Below are 23,578 nucleotides of genomic sequence, written 5' to 3'. Positions count from 1 at the left end.
GGTGGCCAGTCCCGCCCCCTGGGCGGGGCTCTTGGCGCCACGAACTGCCGAGGATCCGTTCCACCCGCCCTCGGGGCGGAACACGAGGCGGGCCGGGCGGACGGGACCTAGGTAGAGGGACAGGTTTAGAGAGAGAGAGGGAAGAAGAGAGGGAGAGAGAGAGACAGATGGCAGGGATTCGCCGACCCCTGGGCACGCCACCAAGTGGTCCTCCGCCAATTGGATGGCCGAATCCAGCGACGTGGGCCGGTGGCACTGGACCCACTCGGCGGTCTTCTTTGGGAGCCGAGTGGTGAACTGTTCCAGCACCACGCGATCGATCATTTGCTCCGCGTCGCTCCGTCGGCCATCAGCCATTTGCGGCACGAGTCCCGGAGCTGTTGGGCCAACACGAAGGGTCGGCCCGCCTCCCCCAGCTCCAGAGACCGGAAGCGCTGACGGTGCTGCTCGGGGAGCGGCCGACCCGCTGCAGGATGGCCCTCTTGAGGTCGTTGAAGACCAGGAGGTTCTGGACGGGCAGCTGCTGTGCTGCCACCTGCGACTCGCCCGAGAGCAGCGGGACGAGCCGCATGGGCCACTGGTCCCGGGGCCAACCTGAGACCTCAGCAGCCTTTTCGAACAGGTCCAGGAAGGCCTCCGGGTCATCTTGCGGGCCCATCTTCTGCAGTGGCAGCTGGAAGGGGCCAGCAGCTGCCGCGCTGGTCGCCGTGGGAACCTCCCGGTCTATCCAGCTCCGGAACCTCTCACGGTCCTCGTGCTGGCCCTGGATGATCGCTCGAAGCGGCGTTCCTGGTCACTCCGAAGATCCATCAGGGCCCGATGTTGTTCTTGATGCAGGACCGCGAGGGATGCAATGATGTCCGCAAACGGCTTTCCAGCGGCGGGGGATGCCTGCATGGCGGCGGCTTCCGTCTTCCTTCCCGGGTTTCGGCACCAGTGTAACGAAGGTTCTTTGTGTAATGGGAAGGAAGAGGACAGGAATCGGCTTTAGGGCTGCTGACAGTCTTTATTCTCACCAGAGAAAAAATATCCAACACATAAACAAAAAGACGGTGCAACGCACACTCAATAATTCCACATCCAAGGACGGGCTTCACTCCACGACACGAGCACAGCTCACTTAGTCCGACTGTCAGCAGTCCCTCTCTCTCTCACACGCTCCTGCTTCTCCTGGCGTTTTATCCTGTCTCCACGCCAGTTACTGGAACGAGAAACAGGTGTTCGTGATTTACATTCAACCCGTTCAATCACCGCACATCCCCAGACACTCCCTCCTGCCGCAGACCCCGCTAAACCACGCCCCCCTCGCCACACATATTAACTAATATAGTTAACTAATGTTAACTAATGAACCTTAGTATAAAGTGTTACCAATACAGTTGTAGGGAAAACATCCTAGGAAGTAAAATAAGCTCAAATTAAATATTTATAGGAAATTATAAGGAGTTGTTTAGTTTACGACCGAGCAACTGAGTCGTCCAGCGTTCATTTGCTCGAGCCATAATAAGCTCTTGTAGCGGATATGAATATCCAACAATCGTGAAAACACTGATTAGAGCACAGTAACTTTAAGATCAGTTTAAGACATTACATTTTAGAAGCACATAATACAAGACACTTTCTTTTAAAATCTACAAAAGACTTTATTTATTCTAACACAAACTAATCTAACACGAACACACACATACATACACACATTTATTCATATGCGTTGCAGTAAGAAAGGAAATGAGAGAGAAAGAGTTTTAGGAGAGAGAGAGAGAGAGTATGATGTGATGAATTCCGAGCAAAATTATGCACTTTGGAAGATCTGACCTGAACGAACCATGAATTGTTCATTTAAATGCACCAGTTCAGTTTTAATCTGGGGTACTTGCTTGGGTCGACTTTAAATGTGAATTTCCCTCGTCGGCATGCAGAGAAGCATTTTCCAAGTCGATGGTTTGTCTTTTCAGGTCCAGATGGTAGTTAGGTAAAAACCAATCACGTTTTAGCTTGCTGGAAAATTGAAAGGAAGTCTCTTTGTCGCTGGAGTTAAAGCTGAAGCGGCAGAAGTCGTTGGTTGAACTTTGTGGCAAAAACATAGAACACGAGACTTTCAGGGGAAAGTCTGTTTTTCTTGTCTTCTTGTCTTGACTTGACTATTTAAACTTAGTTGTTTGTCACACCTCAGAGGAGTTTTGGCCAATCAGATATCATCCTGTTTCAAAAGGGCTTTTCTCTGCCCCCAATAAAAACATATGTGTTATTTCTCGTCTCTGCTTTATCAGAGAGTGTCATTTTAACATAATTTCGATTAAATGGAATATGATACATTTTAAACAGATTTCATTCAAGTCAGGATTTAGAAAAGAGGAAAATAATTAAATCAAGTCCAAATAAGGCATACTTTCAGTCAGTCATTCAAGAGTTATCACATTTACATGAATTGTGGGTCTTCTAAAGCAAAACTGGTTACAGGTAGTACTTGTGGACACAATTTAAAATGTATGCAGTTAAAATATGTTTGATAAGTCCATTTAAAATTGTTTCGAACAATTTTGATGCAGTTTTAGTTGCAGAACAGTCTTCATTGGGTTTTCTGTAAAGTTTTAGGTCCCTTAGAGAAACCAAAAGGGCCTGCATTGTTTCTCTTTTGATCTGGTGATCAAAGACTCTTTATCTTCTTGGATGACCATTTGGTTTGTCAATTCTCCTGCTGCCAGGAAGCATGGGGGTTATAAAAGTAATTAACATTGGTTTTCCTGTAGATGGCTGGAGCCGGAACTTTGATTCTGAATTAGAATTATGTTTTGAAAGAATCATCTGAATGATTCATTTGTCTGGTTTGTCCACAGTTCCTACACAGTATTATCAATTGTATTATGGCTATTTGTTTCTGATAAACTGAGGAACTAAATATAAAATTCTGGGTAAGTTTATCACTAATGATTTAAAAAACAAAAACCAGCCTGATGCATGATGAATGTACAGGGAAGTTAACATATGTGACTGCAACACAAATGAATAATTAACAATCCTAGACAGCAGGGTCTGAATAAGTCAAAATGAATCTGAATAGCACTTATTTATTTATAGAGGTTTCTTTTTCCACAACTTTTAATGTGGCCAATAGTTAACAAAACTGGAAATTGTCATTACTGAATATAATTTTTTTTTTTTTTTTTATTAATATCATTTTTTATTCCGTATTCTTTGGATTAAAAGCAGTAACAGCAAGTCCTTGTATTTTCTTTATCATAACTGTTGCATTCTCAAAGTTAAGGTTTGCAGCTTTGGTCATTGCGTCATACACTGAATCAGCTTCTTCTGCAGCTTTCCATCCAGTGACTCCTCCTCCAATGGCTCCTGCAAGAGCTGCAGCTCCAATAACACCTCCAGCAATTGCCACACCTGTACTAACCCCTGCACCTGCTCCGGCACCTCCAGCAGCTCCTCCAGCGGTTGCTGCTCCTCCTGCGGTCGCTGCTCCTCCTGCGGCCGCAGCTTCTCCTGCGATCGCTGCTTCTCCTGCGATCGCTGCTTCTCCTGCGGCCGCCACTATCTTGGCTTTTACTAGATCTTTTATTGGGCAAAAACGTCTCAATAAAGTAAAAGCTGCAGCTACTGCAACAACTACACCCAGAAAAGCACCAATCAGAGCCCCTGTTGCTAATCCTGCAAATTGCACCATATACTTTTTATGAACAATTTCCTTTGCTTTTTCTCGCTTCTTTTCTGGGGGCAAATTGTCCTTATTTTTCTTCACCTCCTCTTGAATATCTTCCTCCACCTTCTGAAGCAGCTCATTGGTGAAGCAGCCGTTCTCTTTCACCATCTTGTCGATGGTGTGCAGCAGATTTTTCACCTGAACGCTGTTGCTCTTGTAGCCTGAATCACAGTCATTCCAGTCTTTGTTGTCAATGACGTGACAACGTCCTCCACATTTATCAACAAGCTCCTGTAGTTTGGAATTGTCCTTTACAAAATTTTCAATGGTCTGACCTTCTAGTTTCTCACCATGAGTGAATAAGATCACGGTGTGTTTCAGGACATGTTCCCCTTTCATTGTGTTCAGAAATTGTTGTACCACCTCGTTTTCTTGGCTTGTGTATCTTTGGACCTTTAGAACAAAGCAAAAGGCATGAACAGCAGGAGCGCATTCAATCAGAGAATTAACAATCTCAGATTTAATCTCCTTCTCATCACGATCTGTGTCAAAGAATCCAGGTGTGTCAATAACTGTGATCGTTCTTCCATGAACAAAACCTTGTTTTCTTTCTGATTTAGCTGTAACAGACTTAGCTGAAGCTTTAGCGATGAATACTTCTTTTCTGAGAATCGTATTCCCGGCACTGCTTTTGCCTTCTCCTGTTTTTCCAATAAGGATGATCGTTCTCTCTGTAAATGCTAATAAAAATAATAATAATCATACATTTTAAAATACAAAATTATAATGTGAGTTTCCATCAATGTACATTTTAAACTAAAAACACTGTGTGCAACAATAATTACTTACTTTCCATGATCTGTTTGTTGATGACATCAGTCTCTGTAAGGTGAATAATATTCAGGTTATTCTTGGCTCTGGGCCCTTCTTCATATGTGACCCGATCTGGCGAAATGAGTCGGAAGTCGCAACGTTCTATTTTAAGATATGGGCCGATAATGTGGAAAAACAATGAAAAAATCGATTTTTTTTTTTTTTAAGGTAATTTCAAAGAACAGACTTTCAAAAATAATCTCCCAAAGTTTCGTAGTCCAGATAATTGAGTAAATGTATTTAAATGGCTATTAAATTTGACATGGTTTCACTAAATTCGCTGGAAATGAACTTCTCAACTCCTCTCGTCACTTATGAGCATTTCCCGGTATCCCCTGAAACGTCATTATCTCTGCTCTACAAATATGGTGTTACACGTTGTATATAACCAATCAAAAAGCTTAGAAATGTAAACACACTGACCTAAACGCTGATTTTTAACAATGGGAAGCCCCGTTTCGACTGACAGGCACGCGATCGGTCCAGCCATCCTCCTGTCAGACTAGCGCGCCTTATAAAATAAAACTCCCATTTGCGTGTCTCTCTTTAAAAGCCAATAAAAATTAAATCCATATAGGTAGCACAAAAATTCATTTTGCATACAAAACCAGAGACTTTAAGCTTTCATATCAAGCCTCCAACATGCTTCTGTTGCGTTGTTTTCACCCTCTAATGAGTCTGAGTAGTAATATGCGTTTACAACAAAAATAGCACAGCCGCTAACTGAATACAAGTATGTATTTCACGTGCTCATAACTTCATGAAAAATGCACAGATCATAAAAATCGCACATCAATATTTAAAGCAGATTCTCAAGATTAAAATGAATCCAAAATCAATATAATATATTGCGTTGATCACAAGATATTACTCACGGAATGATTTAACATACTTGGCTAAAAACATGTCTCTCATCTCTCCAGGATGCAGTGTGTATCCAGTGTTCCCGGACCCATCATCCATGTTCGTTTTCCAACGTGGAATAACACATAATAGATATCATTTTAAATCTTAGAATCTCATCTTTTTAATGCATCTAACCATTTTTAAAAACTCCTAACGAGTGCTGAGAAGTGCCTCTAAACCGGAGTTTACCGCCCGTTGGCGCCACCTGGCTGCGGAAAAAATGAACAACAATTTTTCAAACTATTCTTTATAATATCACCACGAAATTTGAACCAGATGCAGCTCACATATAGGAGAGCATCACCAAAAAATAATTTTTTAGCGATCTTATTGTGTTCATGAGTTATTCCATGTCAAATAAAAAAAGAAAAATAATTTTTACAAAATGTTTTGTCTTTTATCATCTGTTTCTCAGCAAGATAATGTCCAAATGTAATGGAATTTATATTTTCTTAAATTTTAAAATGTTTTCTATCAAATGATACCTACCTTTTGACTCTCCTTGCTAAAGTTTTGGAGTTATGAGTCTTTACTTTTGTGTGTGTCGCTCAGAAAAAAAAAAAAAAAAGAACTCTAAAAAAGCCTTCAGGTCTTAAAGGGTTAATTCAAATAAATACTTTAAAATAATTTGAGCTTCAGCATGGTTTAATAGCATTTATTTTATATATATATATATATATATATATATATATATATATATATATATATATATATATATATATATATATATATATGTCTTTGGTCAAATTAAGCTGTAAAATAAATAGTTTATCCCTTTAAATGCAATGGATTTTGAAAGATATCAACAAAAAAACGGGCAAAAAACTTTAATAGCGATTTTCTCAGGTTTTCAATTGGAAAAAGAGGGCAGACGACCATAATTCAAATGGGTATATCTTTAAAACCATTAAAGGTATGACTTTGACTATGATATCATTTTAAAGCTTATTGTCTCATCTTTCCATTGATTTTCCAATTTGGGTCACTGTGACTCATTTTGCTGGATCAGGTCACATTATGGGACACTAATTATAATGATTCTCCAACCACCAATTTATTTTCCTTAATGTCTGAGCAAATTTATTACTCATAATACCGTCATTCACTCTCAGAAAAAAAAAAAAAAAGTGTAAAAATTGTACCTTTAGGGGTACAGCAGCTGTAACTAGTAGGGCTGTGCTCAGAAAATCGATACAACGATACATCGTCATGAACTCCTGACGATGCGAGTATCGATACAGCCATAGACATCATATAGGTAGACGCCCTATCGAACGCTACTGCCTATTGGCACGGACGAGCCGTGGAGCCGCCATCTTGGACCGGTCGCCAGCTCCACTCAGTGTAACTTGTTTGACAGGTGCAATGAGCTGTCAGTGCATTTAATTAATCATATCTCACTGAATACCTAACTGATTTTGACGCGGGATTTTTTGCTGCAAAGGTCATTCATGTAGCTATGATACAGGACACATTGTTCAGTGTATTTTAATATTCATAGTAGGCTTAACAGTTATATAATATTCTGATAAAAGATATAAAGTGACCAGACGTCCAAAATCAAAATATGTGATGTAGGATATAAGGTAATTTATAAACCACACACTATAAATATGATAAAGAAGCAGAAACAGATAGTTGCAGTAAAATAAGATATCTCAGTAATAGAAGTCGGAGGGGTAATTTGCGCTTTGCGTCATGTGTGTATACATTGCTTCCTGATATCACGTGCACAAACACAAATAACAGTTATTATTAGGGATGTCCCGATCACGTTTTTTTGCCCTCGAGTCCGAGTCCGAGTCATTTGATTTTGAGTATCTACCGATACCGAGTCCCGATCCGATACTTCTATAATACATGAAAAAGAATAAAGAAGGGCGAAAAAACAGATCCAGGAACAGTGCTTTTCAGGTTTTTTAAGTATCTAACAGTCATTTTCACGTACAGAAAATGGATAAAGTAATCAAATATAAAATATCACAGCAAATTATCTTTACTGTATAAAATAAATAAAGATTAATCATTATTGAAGTTACAAAAACTATTCAGTCAAGAGCAGTAAGTAATTTCTTTGTTATTTGTTGTTTTATTTAACATTAAAAACAGGCAGCAGGAATAGTTTTTCTCCCTTTAAGACATGCACAATCCAGTACATACCTATACTGCTCCACATGCGCTGTCTTTCTCGACTAATATACGTTCACTTAAGACATAACCGACTATGTTTGCTAGGATACTCGCTAGGACGGGCATTTTTAAATAAATTTTGCATGAATTTGTACGCTGAAGCGCAAGACCTGAAAGAGAACTCAGTATTTGCGCGCTGACTGGAATAAGCGTGTGCGCGCTTCGGATGAACGCACACAAATCTTCTCACAGCGCGTGCGAGTTCTCTTTCGCGTCTTGTTCTTGAAGGTTTAAATCAGCAACTAACTCTTAAATTAGTTAGTTTAAACACAGATAGCAACTTGTGCTGTTCAGGTCTCACCTGTATCAACACCCTGGTGATGACGGCGTAAATGACTGGACATGAGAGCAGACGGCACTCGCAGTTAACAGTTTACAAAGAGTGACTGTTTTGTCCACGCTTTTTGATTATCGTTTTGCGCATCCATCGACTGAAACATACATTATTTGAACTCTGTCTGTCTGTTTTCCACTTTGCTATTTTAAACAAACCATACGGTACGGTTCGATTTTTTTACCGAGAACCGTTGCACCCCTAATACATATATATCCGAGTCCTGATCGGGAGGTAACGTCCGATTCCGATCGAGTCTGAAACCACGTGATCGGGCCCGATTTCCGATCACATGATCGGATCTGGACTTCCCTAGTTATTATGTCCGGTCGAACAATGTATGTATTAAATTCAGATTGGATTGTGTTGGTAATAGGCACTTAACGTTACCTAACGCTAAAAGTAAGTTTCGTGCATTGAGCGCATTCTAACAAGTGCTTTCGAACGTCTTTCTGATCTGAATAGTAAGTTATGTGGAAAACACTTGCGAGGTCCGACGGTTAAGCAGAGCGGTTAAGATAAAGGGGCTTGAATAATTAATAATCAATATAACCTGACGAAAAGATATTTATTAAATGTTATCCACATTATATTTCATCTGCAACAGCATTGTGAACTTTTGTAACGATGCGTTTGGTCATTAACTTAAATGCATCATTATGCAAAGATGAGGAGAATTCTCTGCATGAAAGACCCATGGCTGGCAGATCAGCGTGCGACTACATTTCTCTCCGAAACGGTAGGAAAATAAATTTAATTCAATGTGGAGGATTTTAACTGTGACAAGATGATTGACAGGGTAGTTTAAACAGTTACAGTTTGCGTAAATAAGCGACAGAACGTCCGTTAAAGACGCAGTTATGACGAGGTAGTATGTCCCAAAGCTTGTCTACTCTTCTGCTACACACTCAAAAGTATGTACTTTTTCTTTACAAAAACAGTAAATGCTTTTAGAACGTAGTATAAGTAGGCGATTTGGGACGCAACTTAGGAGTACGACCGGTCTAAGATGGCGGCCGCAAATCTCATCGCCCAGCGGCCAATAGGGCGTCTACCTATATGATGTCTATGGATACAGCAGCTTCCGTATCGAGTCTGTCTTGCTTTTAAATCTAGCCAATCACGTGACGTCAATTGACGCTAGCAAGCAACGCAAGCAGACATTCACGTTTCTGTGAGCTTTCATTCGTAAATAATCAACTGTTTTGTCACGGATGTGAACAGGAAATGCGCTCTCGAACGGAGAAACACGCGATCTCCAAATCATCGATCAAAGCGTGCTAATGTTTTAGGACAGGTCGATGGTATAAATCATGGCCGAACGTTAGCGTTTATCAATCAAGCCAAACCGTCCATTTAGAAACCGAGAAATTTGGAGGCCGATCTCTCAGGTTGACGCGCGAGCTGGCTTGACTGACGTTTTCGTGAGGATATAGTTTATGGACTGTTTTGATTTCGGTAATTACATCTAGAAGGGTAAAAGCAGTGATGGCATATATAATAGAGATATCACGAGAGGAGACCTGCGCTTTTAATTGGTATGTGTATACTGTAATACTGCATTTACAATGCTTATCAGTGGCATGCACTTTGCGTTCACATCGCATCATTTAAATCTTGTTAACATTAGTTAATGCACTGTATACCAACATGAACAAACAATCAACAACTGTATTTTTTATTAACTACTAACATTAACAAAGATTAACTAATACAGTAACAAATGTATTGCTCATGGTTGGTTCATGTTATCTGATGTTTAATAAATGAACCTTATTGTTAAGTGTGTATTGTAAACTCATGTAGCCCATATTTGGTAGACGACGTTAATAAAAACGTATGTTGTTCTAGAACCTATTTTGAGTTGATATCCAAAAAAATCATTTTTACAAAATTTTACATTTTTACCAAAATCTTTTTTTTTGATCTCGACGGACGTTTATGAGCGCTATTTATTCATAATAAACATTTAACATTTTAAAGTTAATCATTTAAAATACTTACAGTCTACACAACAGTGTCCGTGCTCACGGCATTACAGACATTATTTTTAACGATTTATAAAAGATGAATCACTGTGTTACCATCTGGGATTTTGGTATGGAGACAGGGGTTATGATTATTATTGTTTTGGTAGTATTACACCACATCATGTGCGTATATACGAAAGAAACGAAAGAAAGTCACGTGATCAGTGAAATAGCTTTATTATCCATTCAATCGCTTGCAAGTTTCTTGGAAATTCACTCCAGTGGTCTGTGTAGTTTACTTTCAACGTGTAAAGAAATATATACGGGTCATTTCTGGGTTTCGGTAATATTTCAGCTCAGTCTTTTTTTTTTTTTTTTTTTTTTACTTTCACTTTCAAAAGCTAAATTATAAACTGACTGCGTGTACCCTGCCTTAATGGTTTAACACGGAAACATTTCCAATATTGCGACGTGACATTTTTCTTTATGTTCAATTGCTCGCAAAATGATCATGGACAGTTAGGCTAATAAGTTCACATTTCGCTCGTGGCACATCAAGTAGCCTACATTATTAAATAAATGACCAAATAATCTACTTTAAAACTCAATAAACAAATAAAAAATATGAAAAAGTTTGACACTACTTACCTTCTGCACCACGGCTGAAAGAGACCGATGATATCTGGTATTATGTAATGGGTGGAGTGCAAGGGCGTAGATTTGGTTTCAACATTGGGGGGGTTGAGCGTTGGTATGCTGCCTGTTATTATTTTTTTTAATTAAAAAACTGGTTACAGTTACACTGATAGTTATGGCTAAATTGCACTGGATTAGCTAGCTAAAATATATGTGGAGTGTACTTAGCTATTACAATGTCTTCCAACGTGCGCTGAAAGTTGGCGACTTTTCACCTATTAAACAGAAACTTGCTGATTTGTACTAGATAAAACCAACACACCATTACATATGCATCGATTATTTTACCTGATATGAAGTGTGCACTGCAAACACGAGTATTATTTATGATCGTCTCCTTCCAGTCTGTACGCCGTATTGCTTTCAACCACAATTATCTTTTTGATTTCTGTGAAGGAATGTCTGCCGGGATCTGGTAAAACTTTAGTTTTGATCCAAAAGTGCTGTTCCTTCTATTCTGGCAGCCAAAAACACAACAAGACGACATTTTAAAGTCAAAACCTCAAACTTTTAGCGCGACCGCTATTAGTTCTTATTTATGTTTCGCCTCCAGCTAGAGCGGTGATTAAAGGGGTCTATACACATACATTTCTTTGCTTTGGGAAGTTTCTTCAATTCATCTTTAGGTACATGTGCATCTGAATACACGTAGATGATCAACATTTGGTATCTCACCTGTCCAGGCTTCAAAAGGAGTCATTCCTTTCACTGCTTTCGTTGGGCTTCTGTTTCTCAGATACACAGCTGTTGATAGTGCTTCAGCCCAGAACTTGCATCAGCTAACATTGATCTCACTGTCTCCATCAGTGTTTTGTTCATTCGTTTGGCTATTCCATTTTTTTCTCAGGAGACTTTGGCATGGTGAGCTCATGTCGAACTCCTTCTTTCTTCAGAAAATCTTGAAATTCAGATGAAGTATATTCTCCTCCATTATCTGTGCGTAAGACTTTCAGTTGTCTTCCAGTAGATTTTTCTGTCATGGCTTTCCATTCCAGGAACTTCTGAAAAACGTACACTTCAGAACATAAACCCATACATAGAGAATATTGTCATCAATGAATGTCAGGAAGTATTCAGCTCCACTCAAAGATTTTGCATTCATTTTCCCACATGCATCAATGTACACTAAACCAAGTGGTTCAGCAGCGCTTTTGCGATCAGTAGTTGTGAACTTACTCCTTTTGTGATGCTTTCCTTCAGCACATTATTCACAGAAGTCTGTATTTTGACACATCAAAGTTGAAGCCATTAATTAGACACTCATTTTGCAGCTTCTTCAGATTTTGTACACCTAGATGACCATAACGTCGTCTCTTTATGCACATTCACATTTTCTGTTACACGCACTTTGTCACTTTCTCTACAGTTCACATAATAGAGACTGCCTTCTTTTGTTGCAGTAGCAATCGACTTTTGATTAACATCCATGATGCAGCATCTGTTCTCTGTGAACTTGACTTTTTTTTTTTTTCCAGACTGAGTTACAATTGTGGATGACAGTTGTGGTACATACAAAACATCATTCAACTTGCATTCTTCTGTCTTACCATCAGTCAATGTCATCTTCAGCCGCACAACTCCATGTGTTGCTTCAACAGAGTAACTATCTCCAGTGTTACTTCTTGTGAGGGTCCCAGGCTTTTTATTATTTTATTTCAAACTTACTTTTTAAGCTTTATTTATTTTTAAGCATATTTTATTTATATTATTTTATTTCAAGCTCTTTCAGTTGTAGTGTCAGTGTTGTCCAGTAGGAGGAGAGTCAATCAGGAGACACTGACCTCTGCTGGACAGCTGGAGGAACAGCAGCTGAAAATACAGATGAGATTTAAATATAAGGGGACAGGAATGAAAGTTTATAGATTTTCGGCAAAAAGACTGTCCTGGGTTCAGAAGACTTGTAATATGAGAATATGAGTCACATGGACTAATATTATTATTTAATATTATGATTATTTAGTGATTATTGTGTTTGTTGCTGTTTTTTGATTTAGATCACTGTAACAATATGAGGGTGAATGATGACAGGATTCTGTTTCCTCTTCAAATCATACATTTCATACATAGTGATGGCTGTCATTGTCTGTTATTGTGTACTAAGGCAAATACACACACACACACACGTACGTTTGCATATGTCGTTCACAGCAGCTGTAAAACACATGAATTTGTTCAGCTAATGATGCTCATTAAATGTGTTTATGCAAATACAGAAACAGAACAGAAATAAATGATTTGCATTGACAATGACGATTGTTCAGAATGAGGAGTGTCTACAATATCTAACAAATATTAACCAAGCTTTATTATATTTATAGCACAAAAGGACTCGTGTAGTTGCATTATTATAGTATTATTATATAATTAATATACTTGACGATCATCATTTAAAAAGTGCGACTCCGGTGGGACTCGAACCCACAACCTTTGAATCACATCGCTAGATTTGCCTAGAAGTCCAATGCGCTATCCATTGCGCCACGGAGCCACCTGTTGATCGGTTTGAATATTACGCATATTATACAGCGACACTGTGACCCGTTTGAGATATATGCTTTCTCAGTATTTTTTTTTTACCTTAAATGTTTATTAATCTGTAACATTAGGAATATGAATCTCTTACATGTTACTTTAGATCCGCGTATAGTCTTGTGTCGTTTCGCTCGTGAGACGCCAGTGCGTGCTGTGATTGGCGGAGACGCTGTACACGTCACCCGGAAGCGAAAGGAACATGAAACGGACCCGATATTGTTGTTACTCTGTTAACTTCTCAACATAAACAAATAAACAAGGTTTACAAACAAAGTTTATTACATAGTAAATATAAACACGGTAGATGTTTACCTCTCGTCAAACTCTAACGGCGAGGACTTATTTATGAAAGTTCCCGTTTTGTTGTCGCGTGATTTTCTCTGATAACCTCCAAGAACCGGTCGGATTTCTGAAGGTAAAAAACATTTGCGCTTATTTACGTTATTTTTTGTTGTAAATGATCTGTGTTCATGTTATTTGTAATGTAATATGACGGAACGTGTTCGGAAACAAGTTTAAAAGTAAAAAGTTTGAAGCATTGAACGGTGGTTTATAAATATTTAATTACATTTGGGAAAAAAATCGTGCTTTTGTAAAACATATTTATGACAGTCAAAATTATGAATTAATACGTAATAAATATTTTTAAAAAATCTGAGTAATTACTTAAAAAGTTGTAACTATTATGACGTCATCATGACGAAATCATTTTTTCCTTTCATAATTTATGGCTTAGTATGTCATAATTTCCAAATTTTTCCAAACCTTTTTTTTCCTTATGTGGCAGAAATAGGCTAGATATCAATGTTGTGATATATTGGTGTTCCATAAAAACATGACTATAAAGTGAAGTGTCGTCCTGATTTCTGCCTGTAACAGCATGAGCAGCCAGGAGGTGTCGCTGCTGCTGCAGGAGTGTCTGAGGCGCGCAGTCAGCGGACCGACGGGAGACACCGCGACGCTCCCGCACCGCCGCGGTAATGACGCGCACAGCACTGCAGAGGGCGCCAGTCAGTCAGTTATTTGTCATGATGGGCGTACAGTGCAAACAAGTTTATTTGTTTTATAATTATTGATTCCTTTCCATTCTTGAATACAAAAGTTAGTATATATGTGTGAAAATATCAGCAACACCACGGCCCACTTTTCAATGTCAAATATTTTTGTTATCTGGGTAGTTCAGCCAAAATGTTGGACCCATTTGACTTTCATTGTATGGACGAAAACAAAACATTGATCTAAGCAAGACATTAAACACGGCTTGACCTCTGACCTCTCACCCTCAGGGTCATTTCCAGATGAACTGAACATGCTCCTACAGGACGCAGCGGACAGAAAGTGGCCGTTCGTGGAGGAGAAGTGGCAGTACAAGCAGTCGGTGAAGTCTGAGGACAAAACAAACTCGTCGGACCTCGTCAGGAAGCATCTGCCACAGTTACTGGTAACGATCGGACCATCACTCGCGGTGAATAACGCTGAATCCGAGATCTGATCCTGCTGTGATTCCAGGTATTTCTCAGAGACAGCATCGCCGCGGATGAGCCGCAGTGGGCCGTCGCTGCCGTCTTCCTGCTCGACCGGCTTCTGTACTGGATGGACGGCTCGCATGTCCTGCTGAAGGTTGCTAAGATGTTGCACAAACGTTACCCAGACGTTCCCATCGCCCCTCAGGTCATCATCAGACAGGCTCGTGTCTATCTGAACACCGGTGAGCTCGTAATTATTATAGCTTGTCAAATTTGCCTCTATTTGGGCGTGAGCAAAAACACGCCGTTTTTGTGTGTGTCTCTTTAAATGCAAATGAAGAGGGCGGAGCTTTAACAGCTCAACAACAACAAAGCTGGAGAATCTCACGCAGCCAAAATGAGGAAAGTGTTCAGCCTTTCATTGTTCAAACCGGAGTCGACACTGATGGAGAGACTCAGGAAGAAGTTACAACTTTTAGACGTTTCTGAATGGTTAGTGGATAAATTGATGTAGTTGCTGTGGAGTTGATTCAACTCATCCACTAGCATGTGCCGTCATGTTCATCTTTTGTGTTGAATCGACCCTCGTTTGTGAAGCAGTCCGGCGTAAAATGACGGCATGACAACAACACTCGACTACAACAACTCTTCCTCTTCTCTAAAGCAGCCCAACATGGCCCCGCCCCCTTTGTTGTGTGTTCTCAGGGGCGGGGTTTATGTAAATTTGGGGGTTTGTGAATGCAAGAATTATGGGATTTTTTAACCATCTGGAAAAAGTAGTAACGTTTAAAAAACACCTTTTCTTAGTCATGTGAACGTTAAGAAAACGTTCCGTTCTTCAAACATTACGGGAACGTTACTTTTGAATGTTCTCGGAATGTTTAGAATCAAGTTGCAACATTTAAAAAATGTTAGATTGACGTCCAACTAAAATGTAACGTTTTGAGAACATTATTAAAGACCAAATAACATTGAACGAACGTTCTGTTGACGTTACTGGAAGAACCTCTGTTGAACGTTCTCTGTTCGCTGGGATTCTTCCGCAGTGTGACCGTCTGGTTGTGTGATGCAGGTAAACTGCAGAAGGCCGAGTTCATTCTCAGCAGTCTGATCAATAATGAAGCTTCAACAGGTGCGTTCACTTTCGTTCCTCTTCCACCTCATCTGTCCATCTCTACTGTGTGGTTTCTGACTGTGGGCTGAATTTTGTTTCAGGCTGTTGGACGTATCAGAAGGCCAGTGATCAGACGCTAGTGCAAGCCGTCAGTCTTCAGGTGCGCGGACAAGTGCTGCAGACGCTAGGTGAGGAATTACAGGGATTAACTCTTATTAACCTGCTGGATCGTGTTTCTAACATGATCAAAACAATCTCCTTCAGTCCCTCTGTCGTCTGATTGAGAGTTTAGACTGTTTTATCAAGTTAATGTGTGTTATTGTAGGTCTGTGGCTTGAGGCTGCTGAACTCATATGGGCGTCTCTGATTGGCTTTTACGCTCTTCCTCAACCTGATAAAAAGGTCTCTCTCAATGAATCTACACACTGTTGACCTCCATCACTCATTTTGCCCATCAGTGTGTCTGTATTTGAGCATCAGTCATCCTCTTGAATCTGTTTTCAGGGCATTGGAACATCCCTCGGGCTCCTGGCCATCATACTGACCTCCATGAACGACAGAGACTTCGCTGCGCTTCAGGAAAAGCCTCATATTGACTTGGTAAGACAGTCTGAAATGTCCTGAATCAGTTTTTGCCTGTGCTGAGCCTGTTGTCAGATGTTCTCCGGCTCTCTTCCAGAGTTTTCTCGGAGAGACTCGCCATCGTCTGCTGTCTGCGGCGCGGGCCGCCAAAATGGCGGTTGTGTTCAGTCAGTATGGATCTCTGTATGTCCTGACCAATGTGGTGAGTCGACTCTGTGTCAGCGTAAACAGATCCTTAACATTTTTATCATGTCACATTAATCATTCTAAAGCATTAGAGGCACTAATATTTCTATATCTGACTGTAAAATAACAAAATGTGCTGCAAAACTGCAAACCTTATTAAAAAATGTAACATAATATAACTGCTCATTTATAATATATAGTTTAAATGACAAAATTAAGAGTTTGACACTGTTTTGTACCGTGTTTGTGTAAAGCGCCTTTTACGGTCTTAAGTATTTTATATGCTGATGCACATTTTATACATTTTTATATTCACTTTCTTTTTAGTATGTGACAGTCATGAATACGAAAAAACAGTCAAAATTACAACATTAAAATTCATAATTATTTCGATAAAAAGTCAAAATTGAAAAAAAGTTAAAATTATGAGATAAAATGTTGACAGTCATAATTATGATATAAAGACGACATTATGAGAAGACAAAACTGTAAAAAAATATAAATAAAGTCAAAATTGACAGAATTTTGACATACTGAATCATAATTATGAGATATAAAGTCAAAATTGACAAAAAAAGTAGAGATTATGAGATAAAAAGTCAAAATGGATTATAAATGTCAGAATTATGACACACCGAGTCATAAATTATGAGATATAGTCAACATTGATAAAAAATTGAGGTTATGACAGTCAATTATAATAAAAAGTCAAAATTGACAGTCGAAATTATGAGATAATTATGATAAAAAGTCAATATTATGAGATCAAAATTGAACAAAAAAATCTAAGTCATGAGATAAATCAGAATTATGGCATAGTTAGTCATAATAAAGTCAAAAATTGTTAATGTCAGAATTTTTACACTGTTAGTCATAATTATGAGATAAAAAGTCAAAATGACAGTCATATTCATGACAAAGCTAAAATACTGACATATTAAGTCATAATTGAGATAAAAAGTCAGAATTATGATATACTGAGTCATAAATATGAGATACAGAGTCAACATTGACAAAAAGTTAAGATTATTTGCTAAAAAGTTGAGATTATGAAGGTCATAATTATAATAAAAAGTCAAAATTATTAGTAGTCAAAACTGACAAAGTCTGAATTATGAGATAGTCATAATTATGATAAAAAATCAACTTTATGAGATCAAAATTGACCCAAAAATCTAAATCATGTGATAAATTAAAATTATGGCATATAAAGTCATAATTGAGATAAAAAGTCAGAATTATGACATACTGAGTCATAAATTATGAGACATATAGTCAACATTGAAAACAATTGAGATTATGAGATAAAACGTTGAGCTTATGAAAGTCATTATGAAAAAAATGTCAAAATTATGAGATGAAAATTCAAACTTATTATGACATTTTATGTCATGGTTATGACCTATCAAAACATGATTTCTTATGTGGCTTCCATAAATGTGCATGACTGTATTCAATCATTAATAATAAGACCCATTCATTAGACTGACAAACTCATTTGCTTCTACAATGTCAGGTTAGCATTAACACTAGATGTGTTTACCTTTTTATTTCCCCCTCCTAATGCTCTTCTGCAGGTCGCCCAGGGCATTTGTTTACTATCCTACAGTTTCTCAAAGAAATGTCCCACAGAGGATCAGCAAACGCACCTCGCTTTGGCTAAAGAGGCCTTTGAGATCGGCTTGTTAACAAAGACAGCAGAAGACGTCGTCACCAGCAAGCTGGAGCTGCACACGTTCCTCAGAGCTGCCTACTGCTTAGCCACGACGCACAGATGGATGAGCGGCACGTCCGAGACGGTCATCACAGCGACCCGCGTCTGTCGGGAAGCCTTCACTTTGTTTGTCGACTACTGCGCTAGAGCGGATTCCTCGTTGTGTGCCGAGATCATGGCGAGGATACAGCAGATTAAGTCGTTGTTGAAGGTGGAAACGTTCCGTAATTCTGACCCGCGCTCTTTTATTCCCGACAGCTACCGTTCGGTGGAGTTCGGCCCTGTTTTGTTTGCGCTCGGCGATTTTGCCAAGGTGTTGGATGTTTTTGGGAAGCATCACAAGTCGGTTTGTGAGGCATTCGAGAACGGCGTTCGAGGTGGTTTGTGCTCGACTCATGCACAGTGCATAACGGCATTTCAGACGGACACAGAAGTTCTTGCAACGGCCGATCATTCGAGCCTGCTTTCCTCCAAACAGAATCCATCTTTAGTTCTGGTTGATCCGGCTCTTGATGGAAGTAAAGGAGCAAGCTTTGTCTCTCCAAGCAATCAAAGCAGTGTTCCCAACACCTTTAGACACAACAAAGAATCCCAAAGTCTTTCCAAGTCAAAGCAAGAGCTCGTCACAACTGAAGATGTTGAGGACAACGCACCGAATACATCAGGTACCCAATGGAGAGACGTTCGAAAGAACCCAGAAGCAAGAACGTCTTCGAGTTCCTTCAACAGTGGCTCCTCGTGGGAACAAGTATCAGGACTGTCTCAGAGTTGTGTGGAAACTGTGGAAGACATTGTAGATCCTTGTCATACTTGTGATGAACGAAGCAGTTTTGGATCTTTTGAGGCTCTTGATGGAAGTAAAGAAGCAAACGTTGTCTCTCCGAGCAATCGAAGCAGTGTTCCCAACACATTTAGACATGACAAAGGATCTCCGAGTCAATCCCAACAAAAGCAAGAGCTTGTCACAACTGAAGACGTTGAGGACCAACAGAAAGATGTTCGGAAGCACAGCGGCTCCTCATGGGAACACGTATCGGGAGCATCTCAAAGCGGCATTGAAACCGTGGAGGACGTTGTAGATCCTTCCCATGACAGCAACGAAATCAATAAAGGTGCAAAGTTTGACCATCCCAAAGGTGGAAGCACTTCCTCGTTTTCGCTGTGCGATAGCTTCGGATCGCACTCATCTTGGCAAAAACTGTCCATGAGCCCCACAGATCGGCTTACAAAAGCGTTCCCGCAAAAGATTCAGGAATGCCCAGGAACGACTCTGTTGTCCACCGAGAGCGAACCGTTTGAGGAACTGGGGTTTGAGCATCTGTCAGACTCTACCATCCCATCCTCGTCTACGGGACACAACGAGCCGCCGTGCAACGAATGCTTCAAGAACTGCATCATGGGAAGTGACGTTCTGACGGAGCGTGACTACCGATCGCTCTTGGCTGGAGTTTGTCAAAGCTGCCTCGTCAAGCGACTGCCGAACAAACCGCTGAAACCCCTGGAGCCCAGACAACTGGAGAAGGCCTACGGTAGGTGACGCCGGACGCTGTTTCTTCTGCAGACTGAGGTTAATGGTTGTGATAACCTTATGAAGTGTTGGCGTCTTTCTTCTTCTGATCTGCAGATGCCATCGTCTTGAAGTACTCGAAGGCCTCTGGCATCTGGATGGGATGCGAAACCAGCGTTTACATTGGGAAATCGATGGGTGTGAAAGGCAAACAGAGACAAGCCATCGAGCTTCAGTATCTGCACCAGGAACAACTGCTCAACAGGTGAAACACCACAAATGCACAAATACAAACCTTAATGAACAATCATGCCACAAGAATCAACACATTGCTTTGGTGGGATTTTTCCGTACTGATACTGAAATCATCATATTCAATCATCAGTTATGTAGGGAAGGAGTATCTGAAGGATAAAGGGCTTCACGCGCACCTGGACGACGTGGAGCGACAGATGACGGCACAATACTACGTTACTGAGTTTAATAAACGCCTGTATGATAATAACGTCACAACCCAGATCTTCTTCATCCCCTCTGAAGTGCTGCTGGTGAGATCCAACACATTATTAATAATTGATCAAACTCGCACGTTTAGAGATCCTGTATTTTTAAACAGACATGGAATCGGAGATACATTACACTGAATGTGTAATAATTAATTATGAGAGTAAATCAGTAGGTAAATTATTATTATTATTATTATTAATAATAATGTTATTATTATTTATGCGTTTTACAAAGCAATAGTATTATTGGAATAGTAATATTTTATTTATTGATTTCAAAAATTGTAAATAATTAAGCAAAAATATTTTGAATAAATATTTTAAATAATAAGTATTATTATTATTATTATTATTGTTATTAAATACTATTTTATTATTTTACCATGCAGTAGTATTATTGGAATAGTAATATATTTGTTTATTGATTTTTAATTCATAAAATAAATGAAATAAAATAACAATAATAATAATAATAATATTAATGAACTATTTTTTACAGTCCAATGGTATTATTGGAATATTAATATATTTGTTTATTTATTTTTAACTTGTAAAATGTAAATAATAATTATAATAATAACAAAACTCTTTTTTTATTACCACAATTCCAATAATACTATTGCACTATAGTATTATTGGAATTGTAATATATTTTATTGATTTTTAATTTATACAATTCAAGTGATAATAATGAAATAAATGAATAATAATACCAATACACTTTTTTTTTTTTTTTTAACAGTTCAGTAGTATTATTGGAATAATAATATATTTGTTTATTGGTTTTTAATTTGTAAATTTTAAATAATACAATTATTTTAATAATTATTATAATAATGTATATATTGATTTATTAATATTAATATTAATAATAGTGATTTTTAACTTGTAAATTGTAAATAATAATAATAATAATAAATACTTGTTTATTATTTTACAGTGCAATATTATTATTGGAATTGTAATATATTTGTTTATTGATTTATAATTTATAAAATTTAAATAACAATAAAATTTTATTTAAATATTAAAATATTAAAAAAATATTAAAAATTTATTTAAATATTTATTTATGGATGATTACTTGTAAAATGTAAATAATAATAATAATAATAATAAAATAAAATTATTATTATTTATTTCTTTACAGTGCAATAGTATTATTGGAATTGTAATGTATTTGTGCTCTGAAGAGTATTTGTTTAAATAACAATACAAATATTGTAAATAATAATAATAATCATTAATATTAATATTATTATTGCATAGACATTGAATGGGGGGAAATATAATAAATCAGTAGGAGGCTGGTTAAAGAGACTGATGGGAAATGCTTTTTGGACCATAAATTACACAAATCATATATGATTTTTGTTCTTCTGTTGTCTAAGGCACATGACGTTAGAGTGTTTAAATAAGATGGTTTCAGCACTGAAGGCTTGTCTGTTTCAGGTGCTGGAGGCGGACCGTATCTTGACCTGTGTGTCTGCAGAGCCCTACATGTCTGGGACGTTTGTAAAACTCACAAACAACACCAGAGGTAAAGCGGAGACCGACGCGACCAAGTACGGCATCGCCTTCGGTCACTTCACCTACGAGTTCTCCGGTCAACAGGAAGTGGTGGTGGATCTGCAAGGTGAGGGATCTGAGATCTCCAGCAACGTCTCTGTGACTGTCTCTAGTGTGTAACGTTGCTGTTCTTCTCTACATCGGTATCAGTGTTTCTGAACTCCCTGAAACTTTTTTTTAAGATTGTTTTGAAAAGCGTTCCAGCAACTTTCCCATTTTAAAGCGTTTTTCTCCTCAGGATGGATCACGGCCAACGGGAAGGGACTGACGTACCTGACCGACCCTCAGATTCACTCGCTCAGGAAGCCGAGATCCAGCAACTTCCAGCAGACCGGAATCAATAACTTCATTAAACATCAGCACGGAGACGACTGTAACGAGATCTGCAGAGCTGCCCGACTCAAACACATCACATGATATACAATAACAGAACTGAGCTTTCTACAGTACAGATGATACATGATCGTTGATGCATCAGATATGCAAATTCTGCTGTAAAAAGACAATAGTTTTATTGACTCGGGTTAGCTGAATTCATCCTAATATAAAAATTAGTTGCATGTTTTATTTGTGGAAATTTATAGGCTATTAAAAAATGAGGAACCGAGTATTATCAGTCAGACCACAAGATCCTTTGGACTCAATAAATGCACTCCCACACTGAGAAATATGTGTGCCACATTAGCAGAGTCACATGACAGTTACATCATTAATGTGCGGCTGCATCATGTGACTGAAACTAGAAGAACTTCATTCCAGAGCTTCAAAACAAATACATGAACACAAGCTCCTCCTCTCTGCTCACGTCTTTCATCAAGACTCAGTTAATTCTCATATTGAATTTTCAGAATGTTTTGGAATATTTTTCCTCTAATAAATCATTTAATAAGAAGAGTTACATTGACCAATTGAGATTTTGTTTACATTTACTTTCTAAATATATTTTTTGCTATTTTATTAAAAAGTTTTCACAGGTAAATCAATAACAATTACAATTTTAAATATAGCTGCAAGCAGCAATTATGGGGCCAAGCACAAAAACGGCACAAGAAACCAGCCAACACGGCTGGGAGCATCAGACCAACTGCAACAGTGAACAATTAAAGACGTATTAAGATCATTTTAGGCATAAGAGCTGAAAAATTATCAAAAATGAGGATTTACTGGTTCACAACTTTCGACCAATAGGTGGCGCTGTGTCCAAATTGTTGTGGTATGGTCAGAGTGAGGTGACAATGACACTTCCAAAGTTTGGTGTCAATATGTCAAAGCACTGAAGAGATACAGCTTCAAGAGTCATTTTTGAATCATGCCTCAAATTCTTTGCTCTGGTATACAAAAACGGTTTGACTTATCGAATTGAAATCCATAACTTTTTGTCGGCATGGTCTGAAGATGACACGGTTCAATTTTGGTGAAAATTGGAGCAACGGTCAAGGAGGAGTTCGAAAAAGTAGGTTTTTGAAGAAAAACAATATGGCGGACAGGAAGTTTAGCTGACTATAGCACATGTGATATCTATGTTCTCAGCATGACCCAAGGAATCTACTGAGACCAGTTTCATTACAATTGGTGAATACAGTCAAAAGTTATTAGCATTTTTGTAAATTTTGTTATAACTTTTGACCACAAGGTGGCGCTGTGCCGAAACTTCTCAGGGCATTGTGCTGATGACCCATACCAAGTTTTGTAAAGATACGTTAATGCGTTCGTAAAATACAGCATTTTAGCACAAAATTCAAAATGGCCGACGGCCAAAATGGCCGATATGGGAAAATTGGATA

At 38.6% G+C, this 23,578-nt stretch overlaps 2 protein-coding genes and 1 non-coding gene across 12 annotated transcripts; 1 reads left to right on the top strand and 2 right to left on the bottom strand.

The window, feature by feature from the left end:
• Positions 1-780: 780 nt before the first annotated feature.
• LOC137030534 (GTPase IMAP family member 9-like) lies at positions 781-13,330 on the bottom strand. Of its 9 annotated transcripts, none has more exons than XM_067400903.1 (6): positions 13,242-13,330; positions 12,166-12,427; positions 11,795-11,836; positions 11,294-11,633; positions 4,499-4,624; positions 781-4,389 (listed from the first exon to the last, which is right to left on the bottom strand). In XM_067400903.1, exons 4-6 carry the CDS (start codon positions 11,316-11,318, stop codon positions 3,182-3,184), a joined length of 1,359 nt encoding a protein of 452 aa, XP_067257004.1. In that variant the 5' UTR covers positions 11,319-11,633; positions 11,795-11,836; positions 12,166-12,427; positions 13,242-13,330; the 3' UTR covers positions 781-3,181. The 9 variants fall into 9 exon arrangements, 8 of the variants coding, with proteins under 8 accessions (XP_067257004.1, XP_067257009.1, XP_067257005.1 ...); XM_067400908.1 differs by having other exon boundaries at positions 4,499-4,531; XM_067400904.1 differs by lacking the exon at positions 11,795-11,836 and having other exon boundaries at positions 11,294-11,619.
• Positions 13,016-13,106, bottom strand: trnar-ucu (transfer RNA arginine (anticodon UCU)). Its single transcript is given in 2 exon segments — positions 13,016-13,051; positions 13,070-13,106. It is a non-coding gene; the product is annotated as a tRNA-Arg (tRNA).
• On the top strand, positions 13,325-22,694 carry alpk1 (alpha-kinase 1). Of its 2 annotated transcripts, XM_067400900.1 has the most exons (14): positions 13,325-13,565; positions 14,030-14,127; positions 14,437-14,591; positions 14,660-14,858; positions 15,689-15,748; positions 15,832-15,918; positions 16,056-16,132; positions 16,235-16,330; positions 16,410-16,514; positions 18,076-19,741; positions 19,837-19,984; positions 20,105-20,267; positions 21,678-21,861; positions 22,033-22,694. In XM_067400900.1, the coding sequence occupies exons 2-14, from the start codon at positions 14,031-14,033 to the stop codon at positions 22,209-22,211; spliced, it is 3,216 nt and encodes a 1,071-aa protein (XP_067257001.1). In that variant the 5' UTR covers positions 13,325-13,565; position 14,030; the 3' UTR covers positions 22,212-22,694. The 2 variants fall into 2 exon arrangements, with proteins under 2 accessions (XP_067257001.1, XP_067257002.1); XM_067400901.1 differs by lacking the exons at positions 13,325-13,565; positions 14,030-14,127 and having other exon boundaries at positions 14,472-15,108; positions 15,663-15,748.
• The last annotated feature ends 884 nt before the right edge of the window (positions 22,695-23,578 follow it).

Source organism: Chanodichthys erythropterus, chromosome 11 (genome assembly GCF_024489055.1).
Source record: "Chanodichthys erythropterus isolate Z2021 chromosome 11, ASM2448905v1, whole genome shotgun sequence".
Lineage (NCBI taxonomy): Eukaryota > Metazoa > Chordata > Actinopteri > Cypriniformes > Xenocyprididae > Chanodichthys > Chanodichthys erythropterus.
This window is presented reverse-complemented; position numbering and strand designations above follow the sequence as displayed.